The sequence below is a fragment of the Lepidothrix coronata genome, unplaced genomic scaffold (assembly GCF_001604755.1).
Source record: "Lepidothrix coronata isolate B3197 unplaced genomic scaffold, Lepidothrix_coronata-1.0 Scaffold289, whole genome shotgun sequence".
Lineage (NCBI taxonomy): Eukaryota > Metazoa > Chordata > Aves > Passeriformes > Pipridae > Lepidothrix > Lepidothrix coronata.
The window spans coordinates 93,226-120,472 of record NW_016690469.1 but is presented as its reverse complement, the minus strand read 5'-3'; the positions used below and the strand labels follow the sequence as shown (position 1 = coordinate 120,472).

Here is a 27,247-nt window from a genome sequence, read left to right as displayed (position 1 = left end):
TACTAACTTTATTTAGCTCCAAGTGTGCCATTTTCTCCCTCACTGACAACACTCCTTATCACCTGTACTCATTAACTGTGTTCACTTGTAGTGTTCCTCTTCAGCCATATGAAGGAGTGTACAGAATGATAAAGATTCATCTTCTAAGGTACATTTACAGTTTTCCAAGGAAGAGCAGTGAGCGTGCCCAACACACAGCTGAATCCATTCGTTTAGCAAGGCTTTCAACACAGTGTCCTACAATGTTCTTTTATCCAAGCTGGGACATTGCATCTGGATGGGTGGAGAACCAGATGGGAAAGTACTGGTTGAGACAATCACCATCACAGGTCAGCAGACAGTGGGTTGTACTGTGAATGCCTGCGACAAGTGGAATGCCCTCAGGGATCTATCTTTGGACTCACCCTGTTAAACACTTTATAATAATTGATTTGGAGAAGGCAACAACATGGCCTTTCGTGCAGTTGGCAGATGAAAGGAGATTGTGGGGAGCCACCATTCAGAGGGACCCAGGCAGGCTAGAGGAACAGACTGGCAGGAACCTCACAAAATCCAGTGAGGACAAATGCAAAGCCTGACCCTAGGAAAGGAGATGCCCTTGCAGTGATAATAGGCTGTGAGAAGCTGTGTGGAAAAGGCCCTAGAGATAATGGTGGGCACGTGAGGCTCTGACTGCAAACAGTTCACAGTGTACCAGGCTATATAACCAGGAGCATGGCAAAGAGATGATTGTTCCCACTTTACTCTTCCCTAGACCACGCCTATAATACATGGTTCAGTAACAGGAAAGATGTCGATTAACTGGAGCAAATTTAGTAGGGGTATTCCATGCCTTCTGTGCCTATGAGCTCACTGTGCATGGTGGGAGGACAATAGACAATGAGCATAAACTGAAACAAAAAAGGTTCATACTGGCTGTAACAAGACATTTTTTTCCCTATGAGGACTGCCAAGAAGTGGAACAGCTGCCCAGAGTGGCTGTGCAATCTCTGTCATTAGAGATTTTTAAGACCCAAATGGACAAAGCCCTGAGCAATTTGGTCTGGCTTCACAGATCTCTCTTATTGAGCAGGAGGCTGGACTAGACACTCCCTGAGATCCCTTTGAACCTGAATTATCCCATGATTAATTAGGAACAAATGAACAGTCACATAAAATATGGGAGGGCTAATTTACTCAATAAATATTACCTTGGTCACTCCTGTTGAAATAAGAGTAAAATGCAACCACAAATCCTCTCTGCTGCCCACCACCAGGTGCATATGGAGAGCCCACAACCAGATCAGCATTTCCATCCCCATCAACATCAGCTGCCAGGAGGGACCAACCAAGATTACAGTAGGAATCCTGCAATAAACAGTTAAAGCCTGAAACAGAACTGAAACCACCAATTTTGTAACAAAATAGAGCAACTCACATCTAAAGAGCTAACTAAATTACCCTCCCACTCCTTGGCTTCAGTTTTGTTTTCTTAGAGGGTTTTTGGATTGGTTAGTTGGGGAGTTTTGCCTTTTTGCCTTTTTTTTTTTTTTGGCTATGCATCTTTCTGTTCACCCTGCTGCCTTCCCCACACTGAGGTACAAATGTCTTTCCACATACAGCTAACCTAGGCAAGCACCTGCTTGCTCCATCCCCATCAGTCTAAATTCCCTTGCAATTTGATTTTAATGTTCTTTTTTCAAGCCCAGAAGCCCCTTTCCCCTTTATTTCAGCTCCCACTTGTGTAGACTTGTGTTGGCCTGGCTAACAGCATAACATATACAGGATATTATACGCTATCAGTATACCTGACAAGTTATGGTAACATTTGGCTGAGATGCCAAGCCTCTTCCCTCAGAGCCGAAGTAGACATACACAGCACCCTAAACAGCAGGAAAATAAAATAGAGCATGAGAGCATCTGCATGTCAGTACCAGGTACAAAATCCAAGGCAAATCACAAGAAGTGGAACAGTTCTGCAGGGACTATTAATACAACTGCATTTTTCTTATCACAGCCTTCTCACAATTCTGTCTTTTCTACCCCAAACCTACGAATATTCATGTTGTAATGGGTAAGGTTGTAACCAAGCAACAAACTAGAGAAGTACATTTTCATCATACTGTGGGTAAGATGCAAGGACAGTGTAGTGCATATTTGTATTTGTTACACATCCACTCAGGTGGCTCAAATTTTGATAACTATTATTTAATGCAATGGCAAACAGTGCCAGGCACAACAGATGCACACAATTTTTCAAGGTAGTGGGTCAACATAAAATTTAAATTATCTAATTTCTTTTTTAGACAGATAAGTTAGTAGCTGAAATTCTGAAGAGTTTTAAGCTTAATGGATGTGGTTTAAATCAAAACATTTTACCTTTCAGTTTGCTTGAGCTGAAAATACTCAGGGACCATTACATGGGCTTAAATGGTAAACTGTAAGTCATTAAGCCTCTGTAAATTGATTATTTTAGCAAGTGTGTCTGTGTTCATATCACATTTTAGCTATCATCTGTCAGCCTGTGACAGCATATGACAAAGCTCACTGATCCATGAGGTCCATTCCAGACTGTCAGTTCCTAATCAAAAAGAGTACACTTGTATTTCATGAATGGCCCCTTAAATTTCCAGCACATCAGTGCTGCAAAGTCACAATCTGATTTGGATTTTTAATGTGCAAAAAAGGCCACTGAAAGGGAAATATGGATAGCTCTCATTGCTCTAGTCAAAGTATGCACAAAGATTATAAACTTTTGTGTTTAAATTACAATGTCACCTTGAGCAACAACAGAAATTCTCACTCTCATTTCACTGTTCAAATAAAACCAAACAACAAACTTACTTTGTAAGTAAGAAACTGGGATCCCACAGAAGGTGCTCCAATTGCCAGATCTGGCACTCCATCCTCATTAAAGTCCAGGACTGCCAAGGCAGAACCAAATCTTCCTGAAGGCTAAAAGAAAAGGGATTGATCTCAGGAAAATAACAAATGTTTTCAAGACAAAACCATAAAAACCTAATGCACATTTGCACAAGGAAGAACTGGAAACAAGATGACAAAAATCTATCCAAAGAATTTTTGTTCTCCCAAGTAATAACCATCATACCAATACACTAACTCAGAATCAACTGTTCTATTTGTGGATGTAGAAGTGTTAAAATACAAGATAACTTAACACAACGTGGTGCCACTTTGCTATTTCCTCTTCTGAGCCCAGTGCACCGTGGATATTAAGCTTATGATCTTTCCTGTTGATGCAATAGCTGTAAACCACTAAAACATTACATAAGAAGACAGCAGCTGTTAATCCACAGTTTATAACCACAGAAACAGATTAAAAGGAAACGTATCTCATTTCTCTCTATTCTATTCTTTGTGAGTAAAGGTATTTTCTACAGAGGATCATATTTATTACTCAAAAAGGTCATTTAATCCTGTTTAGTTACAAGCCAGTCACCAGGATGTCAAATCCCAGTTTCCTCTTTTATTTTTTTTAAACACATTGCACTCTTACTAAAGACAAACAATTATTTTGTGAGAATTAACCAATTAATTAAAAAAGTAGCTTTAAAGGAATTGAAACATATTGAATTAATATTATTATATTAAAAAGAAGGGAAAATCACAATATTTTTTAAATGCAGGGACCTGAACGAGAGATATTGGGACGTACAGAGATATTACCTCACTTATATTCAAGGGCAAATTATGTTTTAATACCTGCTTATCTGGCACAGTAATGAAAGTGAACCTACAAATCACTATTGCTTCAATTGTTCCTGTGACTTTAGTAATGGTTATTTTTCTTGAAAAGCATATGACATCCTTTAATCAGGAGGAGAATTTCAGGAATAATATTCATACACATTAACGATACCGTTTCTCAGTCAAAATTTACCACATTTTCAGTCCAAAAAATTTAAGTGACAAATATCTGACTTGACCCCTCACCTGATGACCTTGTAGTACTTGGTCGGCTTTCTCATCCAAATCCATGTCCTCTCGTGGCAAACCTGACTGGTTACAGTAGACTACATACACCCGTCCTATCTGAACATGGCCCATGGTGCTGTACCCTGGTGCTCCAACCACCAAATCTTCATATCCATCCTGGTTTAGGTCAGCTGAGATCATTGCCCTGTACAGCAAGGGAGTAAACAAAATCAGCATTAGCTTCCAGACTACCACAACATTAGTGGAAAATAAATAATTTTAATTCAGGCAAACCAAGACCTGTGTTTGCCGATATAGTTTTGTAAAAATCTATGCAGCATTTTTCATATTATATATTTGATTTGTGTTTTCTTGGATTAAATAAAACTAGATCCTTCAAGATTCATCTTCCATTAATGCACATCTGAGATCTGTAGGAACTGCTTTTTACTGACACAAGGCACCTGAGAGCCTTCATAGCAAGGAGCATGAAAAAGGGTTGCTTGCATATGACACAGAATACAAAAGATGAAATTAAGTATCTTTTAAACTGAGCCTCTGATTTAATTGATGGATTTAAAAGGAGATAAGCAAAGGGATTAGAGGTTTCAGTAACATGTTGGAGTTTAGTGAGGGAATGTGGAGAGAAAAAAACTAACTACTGTTAATTTAGCTGGTGTGAAGTAAACGCAAACATTAAATCCAAATTTTGAGTCATAATAAGTGAAGCAAGATGAGCACCAATGCAAATTTATTTTAGTACTCTCCCCTGTTGCAGGTCAAGCTAGAACCTCTCTGGAAAGAAGAGAGAATATGCTTCTCTCTGTCCTGAATCAATCTTTGAACTCCCTACTAGTCTTGAGCATTTCCAAGAACACTCGCATCATCAGTAATCAACTCACGACAGCCAATTAATTTTGCACAAACATCAACCAACGACTAAAAAAAGCGTAACATAGTTCTCATACTGTTCATAACTAGAGCCAATGTTGGTTCTAATTTTGGCTCCTTCCATTCTGAGCTTGATCAACATCTGAAAGAAAAGTCTTATGGGCTAACTTGCTGTTCTGAACAGACAACATAAGCCATTCTGCCAGATTTGTACAACTAATTGATTTGGACTTTCACAATTAAGAGTATCCGAAGAATTAACAATAATATTTTGGTGGATTCTCAAAATTTTCAGAAATTAAGTGGGAGGCGGGAGGAAAAAAATTACAAACCATCCAAGTCTAGCATAGGGTGAGGTCAGAAAATATGAAGCTACTGGCTTGGAGATGTGCTTAGAAGATTTCTGATGTGTAGCTGCTAATGCTCTCCAGATATTGGTTGTAAAAGCACGGTTCATCAAGCGGAGGGAATTCTGAAATAAAAATAAGGAGACACAAGAATGGTTAGAACACAGGCTGAAACTCTAGATCATTTTGCGACACCTCAAAAACCAAGTCACCGACAGTGGAAATCACCACATGGATCTAAGAAGACTCCAAATCAGGTCATAAGCACCATTTTAGAAAGAGACAAAAATCTGTATGCACTAAATGGAGCAGTGTTAATTGTTCACTGCGATGCTTTGCTGGGAGTTCTTAACCCCCAAAAAAAGTGATCAACTAATTCTGTAAAATGTAAATACTAGAGATATATTTTGTCCTTTTTGTCACTGCAAGATGTGTTCTAACTTCACTATACAACAAACATAGTGTAAAAGTTGAGTATGATGTACATATGTAGATTAACAATGATACTGTAATCTCCTTGAAGTGAAGTCAGAGGCTATTGTTAATGTCCTGAGACCCTGCTCCATCGTGCAGCATTTCAGACAGAAATGAAAACAATTTTAAATAGAGCTGAATTTTACCTGACACGTCTGTCACTTCTCACTTACTGTTGCCCAAGACTGCATGTTGAAGTGAACTCCTCTTTCTGTATAGTTTATATTCTTCTCAAGTGATTCTGTAAGCAAAGAAGTTGTATTCTGGTGACGTTCATGTTTTGATTGTTTGTTTCTGCTAGAATAAAGAGGGCAGTAATAAGAATTAATATAACTGAATTAATGACTTGAGGTAAAAGGCTCTCTTAGGTTCTACACAGTTCCCCTACACAAAGTTTACTTATTCATGCTACAAGAATCTCAAGTTCACACACAAAAAGATAAATAAAAACATCTCTAATTTTCAATAGCTCACTGTCCACATTAGCAGAAGACTCTCCTTTCACCACTAAACCTTTGAACCTCCAGAGCTGTACTTACATGTGGTTGTCCCTGTGCTCCTTTGTGCAATTTATAAACAGAGGGTTCTCAGGGAGGTAACAGCCACTAAAGAAAAATATGCAGAATCCACTTTAAAGATTTTCCTACAATGGAAGTGAAACTAAAAATACAAGTTTTATCCTTACTGATTCCTCTGCTAAAAGTCATCAGTTTTCTCAAGAAACTCAAAATCAGAGTATCATCATAATCCCTGGAAACCCCGCTGATATTTATTTTAATGACCTTGATTAGGTTCTATATGAACCTCATGTTTCTTGAAGGAAACTGAATGTAACATGCCCTGTTATTTCTATGAATCTAAAGCACTTTCAATGAAAGTGTCATTCTGGAGCAAAGAACAGAACAGAATGTATTTCAAACATAATTTCCCAAAATAGCCACAGTGATATTTTCCATATAAATGGATGGATTAATTGCCACTGTTGGTCTTATAAAGTTATTTACAGTAAAGCTACATTTGTAAGAGAGCCGTACAAGGCTAGTTTTATAAAAATATGAATTTGTGTGTAGAGGCCTGAGCTTCAACACTAGAATATATACTACTACTCTTTGTAATCCCATTTGCTTAAAGTATCTGAAGGTAATATCTGACATCCCCTCAGAAGGGACATCTTTGCTGACTGATGACAGCAGCCAGAAGGTGCAGTCTCAGCCAGGCCAGGCAGAACTTTAGGGCACGGCTATGCAACTTTTAAGCAGGCCCTTGAGTATGTCTTAAAGAGTGCTCCAAATTTTCCCTGCTGAGTATCAGCTGGGGATGCCAGAGGCTTGCCTGGGCAAAGGAGTGTGAACGCATAAGAAATGCGAACTCAAGGTAATCCTGTACACCCAGGTAAAAGACATACATAGAAATCCCTTTGTCCAAGAGAGGATTTAAAGCTTAGAACCTCTTCTAGGAAAGAACCCGCCTTTAGAAGGGCAATTAAATGAGTGTTAAAACTTGACTACTGCGTTTCATATTCCAGGACACACACTATACCTGGTTCCATTCTCTAGCATGTGGCTGGTCATCTCAAAAATATTGTTTGTCCAGAACGCCATGTCATCCACTCCTCCAAGGAAATATTCATGGAACTTCTCCACCAGAAATGGAGATTTATTAGCATATCTTGGAAAAAGCTGAGAGACAGGCCACATATTTAGTAAGATGGACTACATTGTCTCCATGCTATCTGTTCATTTTTATAAAGGAAACAGAAGACCAACCTTGGCAACAGCAAGCCTTTCTCCATGCCTAAAAACAAAAAAAATCTTCAGAAATAAAACTTGCTTCACTTAGTATTTAAATATGTAAACAGTTCTTTTCAAGGTTCCTGTATAGTAAAAACTATGCAAGTCATTATATTTCCCTGTTGGTTGTTAAAATATTTTTTAAAGTTGTAATGTAAAAAGTAATGATACAAGCTCTGTTTTTGCCTTTAATTTGGAGGGATTCACAGTTTTTGTAAATGCTGTGTAACTATTGGTAATTAACTGAAACAGAGAATACAGCTGGGCTGTTTAGGGTATTCAAAAGCATACACTGCCAGATATCCAAAGTCTCTTTTGAATTACTCCTAGACTTGAAAGGATCTACATAAAATGTAGATAACCCACCTATTAAGCAATGTGCACTACTCCTTCATATGTTAAAATTATATTGCTAACTTGCCGCAATACAGTAGCACTTGAAGACACAGTTGTTCTCAAATAAATAGGCATAAATGTGTTAAAGGTATAAATGCATTAAATAGCCAAGATTCAGCATCTGTGGTATAATAATTAATTTACCAGTCATTAAGCAGTTCAAATTTGAATTCTAGTCATCAAAAAAAACTCAGGTGTTTTATGATTTTGGGATCTAGCAGGGGGGTCTATATTTCTGACCTGCATGCATAAGGCATTTCAAAACAGCTATCATAATTTTCCTAAATATGTTTCACTTACGAAAATCCAGAAAAAGCTATTCAACTTACAGTTCAAGATACAGCAGGAAAGTACAGTCAGTAATTGTGCTTTCAGTTATGACCTCCTTTCCATAAAATTCCTTATAGATAGCTGCTAGGTCTTTGACAGGCACATACCTAAAAAAGAGAAGAAGGTATTATTATAACAAATTTTCCACATCACCTGACAAAAGATTACAGTTTCTGTAATAAAAATAGCCTGCTATAAAATATTCTAAATTTCAAAAGGCTACATAAGGTATGAAGATTTAAAAATAGCAGAAAGACCAGGATTGCACATGCAGTTACTCCGTGCACAACACTCTCTGTTTGTTTAGATTCAAAGTCTGTAGAACCTTTCCCCTATGGCTACTGCTAATAGTGTTTCCACACTGCCCACACTGGTTTCCTGGTTTGATCACATCCTCTTGGCGGATGTCCTCCAACTCTCTGCTGTGCCAAATCTACTCCTAAACAAATAGACATTTCACACAGCTGTGTCAGAGATTTATTAGTGAACCATGTCTTCTACACCTACGTAAACTACATTCTACTTAACAAAATCGACTCAAATTACCTACTTTATTAGCAGAAAAAAAGTTTTTTATGAGTTTTTTATTGCAGTTAAAAACTGTGAGGAAAAAAAATGTGTATATCTAAATCTTTGCTCATTTTTATGCTTTTGAAACCTGTCTAGATTCAACATCCTCAACTTCCAAAACTTTAAATAAATCTCATATTTACACTTAACTACGTTATTTAACTAATTTCTAGGACATTCCAGCAAAATGTTTTCACTGATTATTTTATATATAAAAGCTTATAATTCCTTTCAGAGATAAATAATTTAATCTTGTTCCTATACATAAACGCTTTTTTTGTATCCTTCCAGTTTTTCATGTCAGGGAACAGTACATATGCATATAAGGAACACCAAACCCAGAAAAATTTAAATAGCTGCAAGGGTTCCTTTTGAAAGAAAAATAAAGAAGGACAGCATTTTGTTAAAACACAGTGATTATACAGAATAAGTAGAAACAAATATTAAAGAAGGTAACCTCATTATCTTACCAATTTGATGCCAGATAACTGAAGTCCAGCTCATAATTACTCACTACATCTCCTCCTGAGGATGGAAGAATGAAAAAAAACTACATAGTCCAACAAACTAAACCTGTTAAGTATCTGTCATGGATAACATCGCCCATGAAGCCACGTATGGCTTTGCTGTCTGTATTTACACGGCAGATCTTCCAGTTATACATTTAGAATACATAAATGGTTCACCTGAAAGTATGCTGCACATTTTATACCTCCAGAGAATAAAAATTATTTATCATTTAAAATCACAGTAGTGACTCCATTTAAACACTAGCATCTTTTCATCTGCATTTTGGCTTTAATCCAAGTGTTCATATGCATTATTATATCTCCTGAAACATGGAGCATGAGGACAGCTATAGCAGGACTTTGCAAGCTATGGGGTAGGGCAGGAATACAGTGTCCATATGACCCATTCTTGGCTCCTGCCTTGCATAGGCTAAGAGCCAGAATCACCCACTGTGGTTTTGAAGAGGACTAGTTATTCCAACAGAAGGATCTATGATTGGCAAACAGAAACATTACCAAAATCGCCAGCACTGTGAGCTTCTGAGTATGAACCATGAAAATCAATCTGGAGGAAGAGAAAAACAAGACAACTGCCTGTTTCTTTCAAGATGAGCAGAAACAAACTATCCAAGCAGCCCTAATGTTTACAGGTTCCAAACCTGATCAACCTCATTCCTATGAAATTCGTGACATTGTGTCTTTCCAAAAATCTTCCTGAAACAGGTCTCCAGCTTTTCTCTTCTCCACCACCCTGCCCCCCACAGTCAAAAGCTAGGCTATCCATTCCAATAAATCCAGTTGTATTAATAAATAAAATAATACAGGCTTACTTCTCCCATGGCCTTTAGAAATCCTTGGTCGATGCCCAGGCTATGCCAGCTAACATCTGCCACCATATGTGAGGCAATTCCAAACAGGAAAGCCACCAGTTTCTCTGTAGCCTACACAACAACAATCCGTTTGAAGCAGTATCAGTAATTTTACTCCTGTCTTTAAGAAGAAGTGAGCATTTTATGTAAGTGCATTATACGAGGATATAGGTGAGAAACTCTTACAGTCCAAGAACATAGCATAACAAAGTGTTGATCACTCATTCCTTGATGCTGGAGTCACTTTTTGTGACTAGCTTTAAGCTCTTCATAGGTCCAAGGCCATAGAATTATGTGGCTGATGTCAGGATAATTTGTGTTCTTCAAGTTAAATGTATACTGAAGTGTTTTTCTCGACTGAGGATAAACATTTCCACATTCAAGAAGTGAGCCCCCTCTGCCACCATGGGTGTTGTGCAGGCACACAAAGGAGAGAAGGACATTCCTGTGCACTCTCACTTTTGACAAATTGTTTTTCCTCTCCTCCTACATAGTTCAAAGACCATAAACAAGAGCAAATCAGGACTAAGTCAAAGAATACACAAGTGAGAATTCTAAAAGATGTCTCGTTTTCAAATGGCAAACCCTCAACCAGATCTGACAGGAATGCAAGATCACCAATCGCATTTGAAAGTTTGGATCTATGAAATGTATCATAAGCACCAGACCACAGTGGAGATAACTGGTAGACTTTACATGGAAACTGTAACTTTTGGTCTGGTAAAGATGCAAACAGGATTTCAAATGTTCCTATGTCAGGAGAGACTTTAATGTAAAAATGTGGGGTTTTTTTCTACACTTCACAAAGGATGAAATTGCAACAAGTGCAGGTGAAGAAAGCAGTTGAAAGCAAAGTCAAAAGTTGATGAAATTTTCTTACCTCTTCCCAAGGCTGAGGATAATTCCTTCTGATGTACTGAATACTTGCTTTTAGAAATGGTGACCAGTGAGTGTCTTCAGACACATCATGGAATATCCCTATTGCAATAAAACTATATCAGTATTTCATTTGTTCTTTGAGGAAAAATGAAAAAAGCCACAGACTTTTGTTCAATTTCATATCACACAGATGATACAACTGGAATCCATTTAATGAGAAGAGACTTATTTTATATGATTTATACTATCAAAACAAATACTACATTTACCTTCAATGATTTTGGTTTGAAGCATCTGAAAATTTTGTGCCTGCTCTCTTTTTCTGTGCCTATGAGTAGGTACAGTATGATGAAAATCTGCCTCACAAGCAGAGAAGATAAAGAGAGTTGACAGAGAAGTTGTTGACTAAATTGATACATTCACTTGTATGGCAGAAAAGCTGATGGGCATGGCAGCCAACTCAAAATATCATGTTTTGGGACAGGTATCGGTTTCCACAGGGCAGAGAAGGGCTATGTCATCATCATCATCATCTTTTTCAACAGAAAGGCAAACTTGCCAAGATACAGTTAGTGTAGGAGTAGAAAAAGGGGAGAGGAAAGCTAGTCTTACACTATCTTGTTATTGTTGGGGTTTTATATGCTCCTATCCTCTTTGTGACTGATCTGATGGAAACTAATACTTCTTAATACAGAAATTAGCACTAGGCTTTCCATAAGACTTAAAAAAAAAGATCATTTTGTCCTCTCAGTTTTTCCCCAAGACAGTATTTGTTAATTAATCTGGTCTGCATCAGGAAGGCCTGGGAAATGAGCATAAGGATACCTTACATAATATCTTTTCTTGGAAGATGGGCAAAATTCAATACAGCCATAATATAGAAATTAGCACTAGGCTTTCCATAGGACTTAGAAAAAAAGATCATTTTGTCCTCTCAGTTTTTCCCCAAGACAGTATTTAGTAATCTGACCCATTAAATACCGATTAAATTACATTTATCCCAAAGTTACACTCTAAAACCATTTTCAAATGTGTTGTTTTCCTGCTAAGTTTTACAAAAAGGCTTAAAATACTAACAAAAATGGCAGATATTTTTTGCAGGAAGGCCATACTTCATTTCTTACAACATAATTATTTTTAGCCCTACTAAATTCTCTAGGATTTCCACATAAAAATACAGTTGTTAATACCTTAGACTCATATAGCTTTTCTTACCCGCTTTGCAGACTGGTGAATAAAAGGCATCAGGATAAATGCTCCCAGCTTGAAATGCATCTTGGTGGTTTAGTAATAACTGGGGAAAGAATGTGGGAAAAAGGAATCAGAATGCTATTGCACAGCATGAAAACACATTTTACTGCCTATATCAAAGATAAAATTTAAATATCCAGCAAGATACAACTATTATCCTGGTAAAATACACCATGTGGTGCAAAAAACATTGCTGTCATTTTGCTGTCCTTATGTTTATTAAATCTCCTTTCCAAAAGTCTTCTAATACAACTCCTAATACAATAATTCTTTTAACACAAATACTCACGTAGAGTATGACTAAAAAAGATGGAAAAACACGTAAGAAACTACACAAAGTATATATATACACATTGGTATAATTGTTACGTATTTGTAAAAGTATTCAGACGGAGTCAAATGATTTTCAACAGAAAAAAATACAGTCTTGGTACAATGTTGACACACATATTACTGAGAATAATAACAAAAGGCAAGAAGATGGACAGAAAAACATCGAGAAGAAAGGTGTACATAGTTAAGCAATAATGTGCTTCGTACCTGTCTATAATTAACACTCCCTTCATTCTTAATGAAAAATTCCAGAGCTCTGTGTGCTGAAAAACAACATATGGAAGTATTGATTTATAGGTATTGTGTCCACGTCCGTGTTTTGTTAGAAGCATTAGCAAAACCAGAAAACACCACATTTTCATACCTAAACCAAGTGGCACATGCATGAAACATGATTTCTCACAGAATTATGTACCTGTGAGAGGGTGTGTTTTCTCACCTAGGGAGCTAATGAGGAAGTGCTGCTTCTGTGGCAGACTTAGGCACTGAGGTCTCATCAGTCTGTCTAATCCCCAGGTCCCAAGCTGACCAACTAAGTTAAAATCACAGGGAAGTGAATTCCCCATGTCCAGAACTGAGCTACAGCAGTGAACTGAAAGGATCATAGCCAGCACATACAGAGCATGGACCATAAAGCTGTAGCTGTACTTATGTTTCACTGTTGCCCTTAACTTTGAAAAAGGTACCTTGGGAATCAAGGTGGATGTTTAACAGTTTGATTAATTTTTAACATGTATGAAAAGCAACAAAAATCCAAAGTCAGCAAGGTAAATAACACTGTTTATTCACTGAATAGGCAGGCATTCTTACTGTCAAAATCTTTATTAAGTGTAACGAGAGAATGAAAAAAATTGACACTACTTTCCTTTAATAAAGTCTCCTATTAATTAGTGTTAGGAATGATCCATTAATACTATTCTAAAAATACCCAACATTGCCATTAAAGATATTTATAAAGTAAGACTAAATTTAATTTGTTCCTTATCAAATAAATCACATCACAAAAACCAAAACAAAACACAACAAAAATATCCCACCACTAGTGTTCTGGAATAAGATACAGACAAACTGTGTGGGTTTGAGTGATCTTTCACTTTGAATTTTACCCACTGATCTAAACAACCCTTTATTCAAATATGTTAAGATACCTTAAGGACCAGTCTTGCACCAAAATAGGAACAACAACAACAACAACAACAACAACAACATACTACTACTACTACTACTACTACTACTAAATCATCTATAATGTTATGGCTCAGACATTTCAACACACATCTCTGTTTCCAGTGTGGGAGAGTCTCAGTTTGCCAGTTTGCTTTTTGTGCTTTCCATCTTCCTTTCACTTTTCTCATTACTCAAGTGGGCCCAGGTCCCACAACTCCACTTTTACATGGAATTTTGTGACGTGTCCCCACAGTTCCACAGAGCCCCACAAATCTGACAGAAGTCCCTGGGTGAAAAAGCCTCCCCACTCAGACTTGCCTTCAGCAAAAAGGCTGTGGCAAGTAGGACACAGCACAGCTCTGCGGAGCACACTGAACACAATTAACATTCTGAACAGGCAGAGCTTTTCACCATTTTAAAAGCACTTTCAGAAAACTGTCCAGGGTAGACTTTGGTTCTGGTTTTGAGTCAGAGGAGTTTCTTTCTGCAATTTGTTGTTTGGTGTTTTGTTTGTTTGTTTTTTGTTTTGTTGGGCCTTTTTTTTCCTGGAATACTCAGTGTTTGCGTTTCGGGAATACTTTCATCTAATCATCATAGACTTTTATGTGCACAATAAAAGCACTCACTTTAGCAGCAGAAGAGCTGATCATAGTTTAATGTCATTTTCAAACGAATGGACAAAATTTGTTGTAAACAAATGGTTTAAATTAAACAATAGACCCCAATAGTTCAGTGTACACAATACTCCTCAGACAACCAAGATCTTTAAATTATATAAACACAGGTTTTCTGCTATATGTTTCCTTGTTTAGAAAAAAATGAGTGCTTGGGGACAGATCTGTAAGCTCATTTCTCTTAGTAGATCTTTTTGCAAATACACTCCATTCTAGCAAATCTGTTATTTCAAGTCTTCAGAAGCTCATACTCGGTAATTAGAGCCTCGAGCTGGCAAAGATGTATGCACTTGCCTAACCTCAGGCATATGACTTCTCCTATTGATTACTACGGGTTTCTTGACACACCCTCAGGCAAAGCAAATGGTTCCAGGATGCTGACTGAGGGAACAACACTCAGTAAGGGAACATACTCTCAGTCTCGAATGCCATGAATAATCCCAGCCTTTAACTTGTTCAAAGTTGCATGCATTCAGTATTAAAGTCTGAGAAGATCACCTGAATAGAGGCAACATCCTAAGTTTTACCATCTGTTTGAGCAATAGATTTAGAAACTAAACCAGAAGAACAAACAATTAAAACTGTCAATTATGAGTAAATGTTTCAAAATAACCTCAGACTACTTGTGTCTGTACTTGCAATAACTACAGCAGAAGCCAGATTTTAAAAATAACATAGGCAAACAAGAAATTAAAACCAGAAATATTCTCCATTTTCATGTTCACTCAGTTCTCTCCTTCATTCTCTACAAATCTAGGCTGTTCAGGCTACAGAGAGCAACCTACCAGGAAGAGACAGAGAACAAAATTTTCATTATGATACAAACACATTACTGCATTTTACTATTTTATGTATTTTATTTTAATACATAGTGATTTGAAAACAGACCTACCACGAATGACCTGTGTTATCCTTTAGTTTAAATATAACAATCCCATGAATTGTCTAAAGTATTCCTCTTCTTTCTCCAAACCAAACTCTGTCTGCGTAAGACTCACAGACAAAAACATTCCAGTTACATAATGCCGGTGCTTTAGAAGATGGAAAAATACTCACATCAATTCAAGCATTTTGCTTATAAAAACAGTAAAGTTTCAAACTCCAAAATCAAACTACTCATCTATCCTGTGTGTTATTCACATTTTTTTAATGATGTAGACTGCTCGCTGCTCTAATATTATTTTCTCTCTTTGCTTTCCAGCTGAACTTGAATTTACTTATCTTTACAAGCAACTCAAAACACAAGAAAATTCATTCTGAACATGTCTTACCTATTTCAATATGTGTTGAAATTCCACATGGGATACATCTTTGACAGAAATGGTACAGTATAATCAGGAAAACAGACCAAATCTTCAGACCAGCCATGATGCTGGCTCAAACTGTGGTTTTCAGAAGCCTGGAGCAGTAGCGCTGTGACCTTTGCAATGTAGGTTACGGAGCATGTCTTTTCTTTCATACATACTGCTGACACAGCAAGTAAACAATTGCCATATTTGAAAGGCTATTTTATACCAGTGCTTTTTTTTTACCTCAAATAAAGTAATTTATAAAAAGAGAAATGATCTACGGGTGTTCTCCCCTCTTGAATTCTGGGGTTTGAGCAGTGTAAATGCCATCACTGCACAGCAGCAGTGAGATTTCTCTATACAATAGCAAAGCAAAGAGCATCCTACCACTGTTTGCCCAGCTCATGCTGCACTTGCCTTACAACAGCTACATCACATTTCACAAAAAAAAATTAAAGCCAATTGTCAAAGCAGTATTAATAAAAAGACAGTAGCTCCTGACACCGCTCAGCCTGCAGGCACAGCCACATTGGTTCCCAGTGAGATGGTGGCACCAGGCAGGGGCTTCACATGGCCCTTGTGCCAGAGACTGACCACAGCTGTCATGGGACCCGGCGGTCAGAAACGAGAGTCACTGGCCAGTGTGCCCACAGGCCCCCAGGGGCTGGTGCTCCCACAGCCAAGCCATCAAGCTCAAGTCAGCCTGGAGGAGAGGAGACTGAGAGGAGACCTCATAGCAGCCTACAACCTCCTCACAAGGGGAAGCGTGGGGACAGGCACTGATCTCTCTAGTGACCTGAGGGAACGGCATGAAGCTGGCTCAGGGGAGGTTTAGGCTGGATATTAGAAAGAGGTTCTTCACCAGAGGGTGGTCGGGCAGTGGAACAGGCTCCCCAGGGAAGTGGTCACAGCACCAAGCCTGACTGAGTTCAAGAAGGGTTTGGACAACACTCTCAGGCACATGGTGTGACTCGTGGGGTGTCCTCAAAGCCAAGAATCGGACTTTGATGACCCCTGTGGGTCCCTTCCAACTCAGGACATTCCATAATCCTATAATTATAACCCTCCCCTCTCCCTCCGGGGAGGGGCGTTTCGATGGTGCAGGAGTAACGGGACTCCAGGAAGCAGAAGCCAAACACCTCCCCCCCCCAACCCCGTACGCTCCAATCCCTGCCAGGGAAGACAAAGCTCCCCAGCCGGGACCGCCGCCGTTCCCCGCCGAGACGCTGCTTCGTGCCCGGCCCCTGCGCGGCTCCTCCTCCGGGGCGGCGCGGGCGGGCCTTGCCGGAGCCCCGCCGCCTGTCGCCGAGCGCGGCCATGGCGACCGTCCTTCCGCGGGGCGCCGCCGCCGCCCGCCGCCGCCTCCTCCTGCGGCTCCCGCCGCCGCTCTGCGCGGGGCCGGCGCGGGGCGCCAGCCGGGCGCTGCCCGCCGCCCTGGTGCGCCGGGGCGGCCTGGTGGGCGGCCGCTGGGTGGAGACGGCCGCCGCTTTCGCCGTGCAGGACCCGGCCAGCGGCGAGGAGCTGGGCCGGGTGTCGGACTGTGGCGCGGCCGAGGCGCGGGCGGCCGTGCGGGCCGCGCACGAAGCCGGCGCCGCCTGGGGCCGCCTGCCCGCCAAGGTGAGCGGCCGCGGGAGGGGGCGGCGAGGGGGCCCCGCGGGCGGGGAGCTCCGGGCGGCACCGACCGGGGCTCCCGGGGCTCCGCTGCCCCGTCCCTGCATGAGGCGGCCGCGGCAGCCTTGTCTCTCCCTGCCAGGAGAGGAGCTTGCGGCTCCGCAGATGGTACGAGCTGATGATGGAGAACAAGGAGGAGCTGGCGCGGATCATCACGGCCGAAAACGTGAGTAGGGGGACGGGGCCGCCTCTGCCCCCGTGGGCACGGGCACTGCCCTGTGCCAGCACTCGGACTGGGAAACCCGACACAGAGATGCGAGCAGCGAAATAAAGTAAAACTGACCGCTAACAAAACATCCTGTGTGTATCTCACCAGTTAGCCACCCTAGCTTTTCTGAGAACTTAAAAAAGTTGAGGCGCATTGTGCGTTCCCATTGCTCTACTAGGGCATTGGTTTGATGGCAGTGGTACTTAACGCGCAAAAGCCAGAACCCACTTTGTGCTTCATGGTGAGCCATGTTGTCCACCTAAACTGCGGTCCTCATGGCAGGAATGTTTGTGTTTTATTAGTGTCATTGACTGGGAAAAAACCTGAAGTGCTATTAAAGCAAGTCGCCAGGTTGGATTCATAGTCTGCTTTAGTTTGTACCACAGAGTAGTCTGGGAGCTCACAAACGGGTGTCCTTTCAGATGAAACCTTGTTGGAAGATACTTCAAGCTGCTCCTCTGTAGTGTCATAGCTGCTAATGGTCATTTAGTCCAAGGGATCAGCCCTGGAGACAGTTCAGAGTAATACTCCCAAAACAAATGTCTCTGGCATGAACTTGTAACTGTTTTGCCATGTTTTGGTTCTTTCTTCAGAAAGGCAATAGCAACTAACTGCAGAGTTTATAAATAAATACATACATTTGCTATTGCTCGTTGTCTTGAGCCGATATGAATCCAGGCTCAGCATACAAAATATTGACTATACAGTCGCTGCACAACTATTGCTACTGCAATCATACAATCGTTTTTGGAGATCTTGGAGTGTACCTGATAGGTAGGGAACCATAAAGTACTCTGAAAAAAACAGAAACTGCATAATTACTTGAATTTGTTTTTAGTGCTTCAGTTTGCCGCTTACAATGTGTCTTCAATATGATTTAATCAAAGGGGAAGCCTCTGAAAGAAGCACAGGGTGAAATCGTGTATTCTGCCTCATTTCTGGAGTGGTTTGCGGAGGAGGCTCGCCGGATTTATGGTGATGTTATTCCAGCGTCTGCAAAAGACAGAAGAGTGCTGGTGCTGAAGCAGCCAGTAGGAGTGGCAGCCATTATAACCCCAGTAAGCATTGCTGAACTTTTTCTAATCACCTGGATGTTTTCAGCTCAGCCCACAGCATGGGGCCGTGGCCTTATGGCTCCTCCAGCCCTGGAAAACGCCCCTGAAAATTTTAATTTCTACCTTCTTCCTTGATCGGCAGTGCTTCTTTTTAATATTCACTTAGGACAAAGTACATCATGCACAACTAATCACAGAAAATGCCAGTTATTTCTGCAAAAACAGGTGGCAGAATTTTCCCAACTTGGACTGTACTTTTTTCTCTCACCCTAGTGGAATTTTCCCAGCGCTATGATTACCCGGAAGGTTGGTGCAGCTCTGGCAGCTGGCTGTACAGTGGTAGTGAAACCTGCAGAGGACACACCTTTATCAGCATTAGCTCTTGGGGAGGTGAGCATTCATTTTAAGCTTTATCTTAGCAGTTGACTGAAGCTGTAAATGGGGAGTCGGATGTGCTGTGAAGGTAACTCTGGCCCCCTTCATACTTGAAGAAAGGGCAAACTGGCTGACTTGATCCAGTTTTATTTTAGTGAGAATCTTTGGAAGTTGCCTCTAATATGGTCTAGATCCTCAAAGAGGATTGGGCTGTTTAGCCACACAAAACATTCTTGTATCTTTCATTTGGTTACTTTGAACAGACAGCTTAAACCAGAGCAAGCTGCTCTCTTGATACTGTGGCATCTATTACTAGTTGTGCTGAGCCCTTTTGGCTTCTCTTGACTTACAGACTAGTTTTTTCAAAACAATTAACAAACATTGTGAATATTCCTAATGCAAAATGCACTGATAATGGAAATTCTGTTTTTCTTTTGCTGCAGCTTGCAAACCAGGCTGGAATTCCAGCAGGAGTGTATAACGTTGTTCCTTGTTCCAGACAACAGACAGCAGCTGTAGGGGAAGTGCTGTGCACTGATCCACTGGTATCCAAAATATCTTTTACTGGCTCTACAGCAACGGGAAAGGTACATAAGTGGACAGAATATCCATGAAGATTATTACTGTGGTTATACTGGAAAGGTAGGGGGAAAGTGTGTGCCTTTATACGGAGCCTTCTGTTTTGGCTGCTGTACACAGACTGCCCAAATAATTGTGTACTTCTTGAGATACTGCCTATTTGTTTAGTATCAGTACTTCACAGGAGGATGCCTGTCTGCAACGTCTTGATAACTGCCCTTTATTAAATTATAATGTGGACAGGTTTACATAAGATGTTTTTGTTCTAAATCGATAAGGTGACAACATACTAATAAGAACACTGAAACCGAATTTCAAAGGTACTATTCAGGAATGGCTCCTGCAGATGAGAGAAAGTGTTAGAGAAGTAAGGCTCAGGAATCTCTGCTGTCAGCTGTAGTCAGTAAGCAATCTTGTTGCCATCTAATGAAATCACTAAAACTGCAGAGTGTGGCTAGAAAATGATAGAATTCTATGGGATGGCTGTATGCAGAATTACAAAAAGGTCTAGTATCAAGAAAAATCTTGATCCCAAATTCTGTCAGATCTTGGAAAACTTTTCTAAGAGTAGTCAAGATTTTATTATTGAGAAAGGATCGAACAAGCAAACAGAAGTAACAATATTACTGTGTAAAAGCTTGACCTGACCTTAGGTTGATCAAAATCCTTCTCTTCATTAGTTCTTGGCCAGAATTTAAAGATTTCAGTGAAGGAAATTTATTTTTGTTTTTGTTATAGGAAATAATCTAACATTATAGAGAAATGCAGATTATTTCCTTGCCAGAGTTAATTTTTCACTGCCTCATATCCATGATTCCACAGTTCACATCTGGCAGAGGTACAGATTTCTCTGTCTTTTTTGTTGCCTACAGATATTGCTGAAACACGCAGCTGGCACTGTGAAGCGAGTTTCCATGGAGCTTGGAGGACATGCTCCTTTTATAGTGTTTGACAGTGCCAATGTGGACCGTGCTGTTGCAGGAGCCCTTGCTTCTAAGTATAGAAACTCGGGGCAGGTGAGAATTAACTTTTTTGTCCTTGTTTCTAGAAAGTGAAGAGTTGTACATGTAGTTAAAGCTGTAAATAAGGTATTTTATGTAAAAGGAAAGCACAGAGCACTTCATTATGAAGATGCTGGATTCACACATGGCTGTGGGCACTCAAGCCAGTCATCAGCAGGTCTGAATAGCAACACTAAAATCCCAAATATTTTCACAACATATGTGGCAGTCACTGAGAAGATGTTCACTAGGACCCCTCACAAGAGCTTGAGAAGTGATAAGGCATTTTGTCATATTCTTTGTTAACATTACATTCCTTGGAGAACTAGAACTGTGAAAGACACCGTCCTGCTTCAGTCTATTAAAAGATACTGACAGATAGTTTTTTCCACAGTGAGTAGCTTAAAAAAAGTGGAAGACAGGATTTGAGTGTGCGTTGCTTCAAATGTATTTTAATTAGAGTCAAAAAAATTGTAAGAGCATCACTTTGCAGAACAGTCAGCTGAGACGGGCTGTTCCAGCCTTTTGGGTATTACCTGTACATGTGAACATGAAGTTGATGAACTCCAGCTTTAGATAAGCAGCAAGTTTTCAGTGGGATTGGGAGGTTGTTTTGTGTGGAACATATTGGTTGAATAACAGAAGAAGAAGACATAACACTAATCTTGGGAAGAAAGAAAGGAAACAAAAGTAGACAAGGACCACTGAGGGATCTGACCCACAGTGGACAAGACCTAACATAAAAGGCACCACTACACTGTTCTTGCTGTACAGAAGGATAAATTAGCTGTTCCTTCTGATATACCATAGCCATCAGAGCAAAGGGGAAGCACAAATACATAGGCCATTGAAAGCACTTAGAAACAAATTCCAGGAAGAAAGCAAAAGAGACTCTACACCACCAAATGGGATTTGAGTTTCTGCTGCTTACTCCAGCATTCTGCAGTCTAATTAGAAGGTATTTTGTGCGGCTTCTGGACCTTGTTTGATCCATATATTTAAGCCTACAAAACTCAGAAAACCTTTACCCAGTGTAAGCAACTTCAGCAATGTGACGTATTTCACACACATACCGACAGCTTGTTGTATTTCTAGAGTGAAATGGGTGTCAAAAGAAATGGCATAGCAAGGTAACAGCTTAAGGTGAGGGACAAGAGGCAGAGGACATCAGTGTTGTAAAATGATTCTGTGGCATGAAGGCCAGAAAGAATTAATGGATAGATTAAATACAATATAAACTACTGTAAAGTTTTTTTCCTTTTCATGTTTGTTTTCAGACTTGTGTCTGCACAAACCGTTTCCTGGTGCAAAAGGGAATTCATGACGAATTTGTGGAAAAGTTTGCTAAAGCTATAGAGAAAGAACTACATGTTGGAAATGGATTTGATGCAAAAACTACCCAAGGACCACTGATAAATGAAAAGGCAGTGGAGAAGGTATAAGTAAAATATTTTATTTTTGACATTTTAGTTTTCTTTTTATGATCCAGAAAGTAACTTTAAATTTATATTTGACCGGTTTTGTTTTATTAGAATGTATTTGCAATGTTGCTGGAAGTGTGTTTTGTCCTCCAAGTCCTCATGTACACATAGACAAACAGATGTGGACAGGTCATGTATCATTCCCCTATTTCCATTAAGAGAAAGAGAGGCCTCCTTTAGGGGAAGCTGATTCCTCCTGATTACTTCCTAGCTGTTCTCAAGACCATTTACTGAAATTTGATACACTGTGAGAGCTGTGTGGTGATCCTGCAGTTCTGAAATGCTATGATTGAAAACTTATTTTGAAGAACAGTGCCTCTGTTTGGCAAAACCTCAGCAGAATAATTCATCAGGGTTAAAAATACCAGAACTCAGGATGTTGCAATCACTTGAAACTTTACATGCGTGGTTCAGGTTTTCTGTTTTGGATGACTTGTGACTCCAGGATTTTTTTTTTTTTTTAAATCCTAATAAGACACATTTTCTTCCTAAGATTAAAGATTACTAAATTATGTGGCTCATACTTCGTAAGATATTATGGCTCAGATATATGCAGGCTTGGTTTGAATCCATTCTACTTGAATGCTGCCAGATTCTCTCTGTCTATAAAACAATAGAATATGAAAAAAATTAGTTATTTGGGAGACAAAGGACTTGTTTTCTTTCCTTCATGCCTTCCCTTTGTGCATCACAAAAGTGCAGTGTGCATATCACATACAACTATATATACAAATAAGCAAACACTGTATATAGTCACTTAAGAGACTTTCTGTAATTTCAAAGGACAGTGTTCTAGGTGGAGAATGCTGCTTTAGTTTTCTTATTAATTTGTTGTCTTTAGATGAATGTAGATGTAGGGGGTGGAAAATGTTCTTGCCAGTACCATCTTGAAAGCTGTCATGTATTTCTGTTTTCATAGTGCCTTATCACTGGTATAAGATATAACTTCTAGTCCTGCAAAGGCTTTTTCTCATATTAAATGTAGTCTTTTAATTTCAGCAGAAAAGTTGACTTTTTAATATTGATGAGACTGGGGCCATACTCAAAATTTATCCCTCTGAAATTATATCAGACTGAGAGAAATAAAAATTCAAGAGAAATTAGATTATATTGCAAGTGATCCTCTGAAAACTATAAACCTCTCTTCAAGATTTTCTTTTTTAATATTGGAGACTATTATTTCTTCAGTGAGAAATGTACTCTTTTTCATTCTTAAATGCCGACTTTGAGATTTTTGTTATGCATACCTCAGGTAGAGAAACACATCAAGGATGCAGTTTCTCAAGGAGCATCTATTGTGACTGGAGGGAAACGACACAGCTTGGGGAAGAATTTCTTTGAGCCAACATTACTTAGTAACGTTACAACAAAAATGCTTTGCACCCAAGAGGAGACGTTTGGCCCTTTAGCACCAGTTATCAAGTAAGATTATTAATTTTCCAGATCAAAAATAACAGTTACAAAACCAATGAAAGATTATTTTGAATAAACAAGATTTGAAAGGCAGTTTTTTAAAAAAAATTTGTATGATCACACAAGTCTTGTAATAAGACTGGGGTGCACATGTGAAAACATACTTTGGTTATGTGGTTTGTTTGTTTCTCTCTTGGCCTGATTTTAGCATCTCTGCAACTTTTTGCAAATCATTTTGTTTTAAAGTGTATTAATAGTTAAGCAAGGGTAGATAACAGAAAAACCTTCATATCTGTGGTGTGAAATAGGAGACACGACTTTTGACTTTGTCATGTGATTTACTAGTCCTAAATTTTTCTGACAGAGGATGACTTAGAGCTGTCTGTTCTTAAAACCTTCCCTGCCTCTCTGCAGAGCAATTGGATGTGATGGAAGAACATCCAGTTACCTCTCAGAGTTGAGAGTGCTTGTGTAGTTGGGGAAATAGGTGGGCTAACCAATGTGAAGTAAATGTTTTAGCTACTAGTATCTAGGGAGGATAAAGGCAATCTTAATTTAAACTGCTAGTATGATTTAAAAGAAGAGGTAGACACTCCTCCATTGTTTCAAAGGGAAAGTTAAATTACCTATTTAAAGTACACTTTTGGGAAAAAAAAAATTTTATTTCTAATAAAACTGCTTCTTGTCAGTAAGTCAGCAATACAGTAGGTGAACTGCAAGCCTCATTTTTATTTTTTCTTTCTATTGACAGATTTGAGACTGAAGCAGAAGCCGTTGCTATAGCAAATGCAGCTAATGTGGGTTTAGCAGGTATGCCTCTTTGTCAGATAAGTGTATTTCTGTGGTTTTAAGAGCTGTAGTGTGATGGGGTGATGATTTTGAATGTCAGTAAAGTCTCTTTTTCACAGTATTCTGCAATTGTTCTTACTGATTTTCATTCCTGTATCTCTGTGTCTGCACGGCAGGATATTTCTACTCCCAAGATCCAGCTCAAATCTGGAGAGTCGCGGAACAGCTGGAAGTTGGAATGGTTGGTGTTAATGAAGGCATAATCTCGTCAGTGGAATGTCCTTTTGGTGGGGTAAAAGAATCTGGCTTAGGGCGAGAAGGTTCAAAGTATGGCATCGATGAATACTTAGAAATAAAATATGTCTGCTTGGGAGGCTTATAAAAATCTTCAAAAAGCACAATCCCAACAGCTTGGAAAAGAGTGCTCTAGTTTTAATAAGCTTCTTGAAGCAGAAATAAGTATGAATGCAACTTCTACCTTCTTTAAAACTAAGTAACCCCGTTCTGTGTGTGTAAAGATATTTACAGTATTCTGTGCTGCCATATGTTTTTACATGGTCTTTGTTTATACCTTCAATTTTTCAGCAATGTGATCAAAATGTCCATCCTTTTTAGAAAAGAGTAGGGATGCACATTTATTATTCTTGGATTATCCCTGTGTAACTGGGAGAACTTGGAGGCTGGTGCATAATGAAAATAGACTATAACCTATGTCAAGGGGAAACTAGACCACCATTTTCTAGTACCTTTCGTGTTTCAGTGTGGATGTGGGAGGCTTTGGGATGGCGGTCTCCCTTTAAAATTTTGTGTAAATACTCACATTTTCTAATGTGCTTATATGACATCCTTTAGAAGCAAGTGTGTCTGTTTTTTTTTTTTTAATTACGGGTGAATCTGATGGTTACAAAACGTGAAGAATTGCTTTTAGCTACAGCTAGGCATCCACGTAGGCAAACAAACAGCTTTTTCGGTGCTGTAAATGCTGACTGCAGAAGCCCTATTCAGCTTTTGGTCTCTTAGCAAAGAGCCGTGACTTATGCCTAACAGCTTGCACGCCTAGGATCAAATATGGCTCTTGTTTGATGTGTCTTAGCCCCAGCTCTTAGTTCCAGTCCTAGGAATGGGACAGTCCAGGACAAAGAATTGCTGGCTTAGTGAGTAGCAGGAGGAAGATGGGATACTTACAGGAATAACTTGCAGAATTGTAAGGGGACAATATAAGGGCTGTGTGAAGAAAGCACAAGTGGTGACATGATGATATAGATAAAACTCCCTCCCTTCCATAAAAAGACCATGACTCTCCTTGGGTAGAAGTTATGCAATATCTAAAGGAACATTACTCCACCTCCAAAGAATACAAGCAGATAAATGGTTCCATCCCTCTGGGCTTTGTGCCTTAAACTGGATTTTTGGTTATGCAGGTGAATGTCCATTAGGGAGGAAGACTTAAAAACCTTTGAACATGGCTAACTGTATGACCTAGTAAAGATTTAAATAGTAGTGATTAGAGATGAGACTTTGACACATCACCTCAGTATTCTGTCATCGTTGAAAGATGATGCAAAACTTCCTTAATATGAAATAAACAATGTTGTTTAAACATTATTTTAATGGCAGTCAAGCAAAGCACTTTTAAAAATGTGCAATGTTAATTTGGCAAATAAATCAGCACTGCAGAGGCTAAGTGGAATAAATTTTGTTTCTTGTGTTCATTATTAAAAATAAATAAAAGACTGCAATGGAGGTCTTCTTCCTGTAAACTAATGAATGTACCCCATGAAATGGGATATTTTAAGATATTTTATCCCATAAAGCAAAGGTAACACAAGCCCTGGGGAAGGGAAGCCAAAAGAGTTTCACAGTTCTGGTTTGGTTTTTTTTTAAAGCGCACATAAAGTAGCATTGACTGCTACTTCTTATTTTTAAATATTTTTTATGGTTATATTTGTGTAACACTTGAGACCAGGTGGGTCTGGAGCACATTACCTGTCAGTAGTGTGTGTGCATCGTGCCAAGCAAAGGGCAGTTAAAGGACACTTACTGCCCTTCCAGTAATTCCCAACACATTTATGGTAGTGAGGACTTAGTACTGTTACCTGTGCTTGTTGACAAGTACAAAAAAAGGATGGCCTATTTCTACACTAGTTGCAAGAAACTTTCTCATATCCAGCTTCTAACCTTACACTATTGAGCACATATCCTGCCTGAATTTGGGGAATACAGTGTTGTGGAAGAGGAAACTGTTTGCCAGCCTTGGCTGCCAATGTGTGTTTATTTCTAACTGAGAGGGTAACTAGGTAGAAGAAGGTCATAACTTGGTGCCTGGGTACCACAACACAGTGATGCAGGCACAGGTACAGCTGTTGTACACAGGTAGAATATCTGCCACTGAATTGCTGACTTAAATTATTTGTCTGCCTGTGGACTGCAGTATAAGGTCAAAATTAATCATCTCATTTACAGCTGTATGACAGTGAAGTCTTGAATGTGAGTGTACTTCCTAGGACAGTGCAGCTGGAGGATAAATTCTTTAACCCCCTGCTCTCTTCACTGCAAAATTACTGATCTGATGCGTTGATACATTTGAAATCTTAATGTCTTTTCTGAGAATAGCACTTTTAATGAGTAAATGTTTACCTTTTTTTCTAGCAAATAATACCTTTTACTATGCCTGATAACAAGCACAAACCATAAATAAAGATAAGGTATGTAATAAACTTTAAAAATACCTTTGTCTAGATTGGATTGTGGTTGGATTCCAGCATAGTATCCTTGTGTCAGTAAGGTCTACATCAGTTAAGCACAGAATAATCAAAGTTGTCTTCATAACAAAAACTGTGATTCTTCAACAAAAGACTTACTTGAATTCTCACACCTTAGTTATGTCGATTGCACTTGTGATAGTTTAGCAATTTCTGGATATTAAAACTGTGATTAAAAATGTTTTTAGTTAATAAATAACTTCTGTGAAAGCACTGGATTTTGTGACTT

At 39.3% G+C, this 27,247-nt stretch overlaps 2 protein-coding genes across 2 annotated transcripts; one reads left to right on the top strand and one right to left on the bottom strand.

Annotated features, from left to right (window-relative positions):
- Nucleotides 1-250: 250 nt before the first annotated feature.
- On the bottom strand, nt 251-15,861 carry GPLD1 (glycosylphosphatidylinositol specific phospholipase D1). Its single transcript, XM_017836964.1, has 18 exons — nt 15,667-15,861; nt 12,762-12,817; nt 12,186-12,264; nt 10,972-11,069; nt 10,053-10,163; nt 9,739-9,787; nt 9,184-9,238; nt 8,143-8,250; nt 7,394-7,421; nt 7,167-7,306; nt 6,167-6,232; nt 5,801-5,924; nt 5,139-5,278; nt 3,934-4,120; nt 2,824-2,934; nt 1,788-1,862; nt 1,191-1,347; nt 251-360 (listed from the first exon to the last, which is right to left on the bottom strand). Exons 1-18 carry the CDS (start codon nt 15,761-15,763, stop codon nt 251-253), a joined length of 1,791 nt encoding a protein of 596 aa, XP_017692453.1. The 5' UTR covers nt 15,764-15,861.
- An 830-nt stretch (nt 15,862-16,691) lies between these two features.
- Nucleotides 16,692-27,236, top strand: ALDH5A1 (aldehyde dehydrogenase 5 family member A1). Its single transcript, XM_017836956.1, is given in 11 exon segments — nt 16,692-16,984; nt 16,986-17,301; nt 17,438-17,521; nt 18,451-18,621; nt 18,892-19,008; nt 19,437-19,580; nt 20,445-20,588; nt 21,851-22,009; nt 23,307-23,476; nt 24,219-24,277; nt 24,433-27,236. Coding segments are annotated over 11 exon segments (1,863 nt in total). The 3' UTR covers nt 24,639-27,236.
- The last annotated feature ends 11 nt before the right edge of the window (nt 27,237-27,247 follow it).

Bases quoted from the DNA above. Each gene is read 5' to 3' on its own strand.
- GPLD1 (XM_017836964.1), bottom strand. From the start codon at position 15,763: ATGGCTGGTCTGAAGATTTGGTCTGTTTTCCTGATTATACTGTACCAT. The intron at 6,233-7,166 runs GTATAGTGTGTG...ATTTTTCTTTAG, and splicing joins ATGCTAGAGAATGGAACCAG to TGGCTGTTACCTCCCTGAGA. The intron at 361-1,190 runs GTAATATTTATT...CACTTGTCGCAG, and splicing joins TTTCAACAGGAGTGACCAAG to GCATTCACAGTACAACCCAC.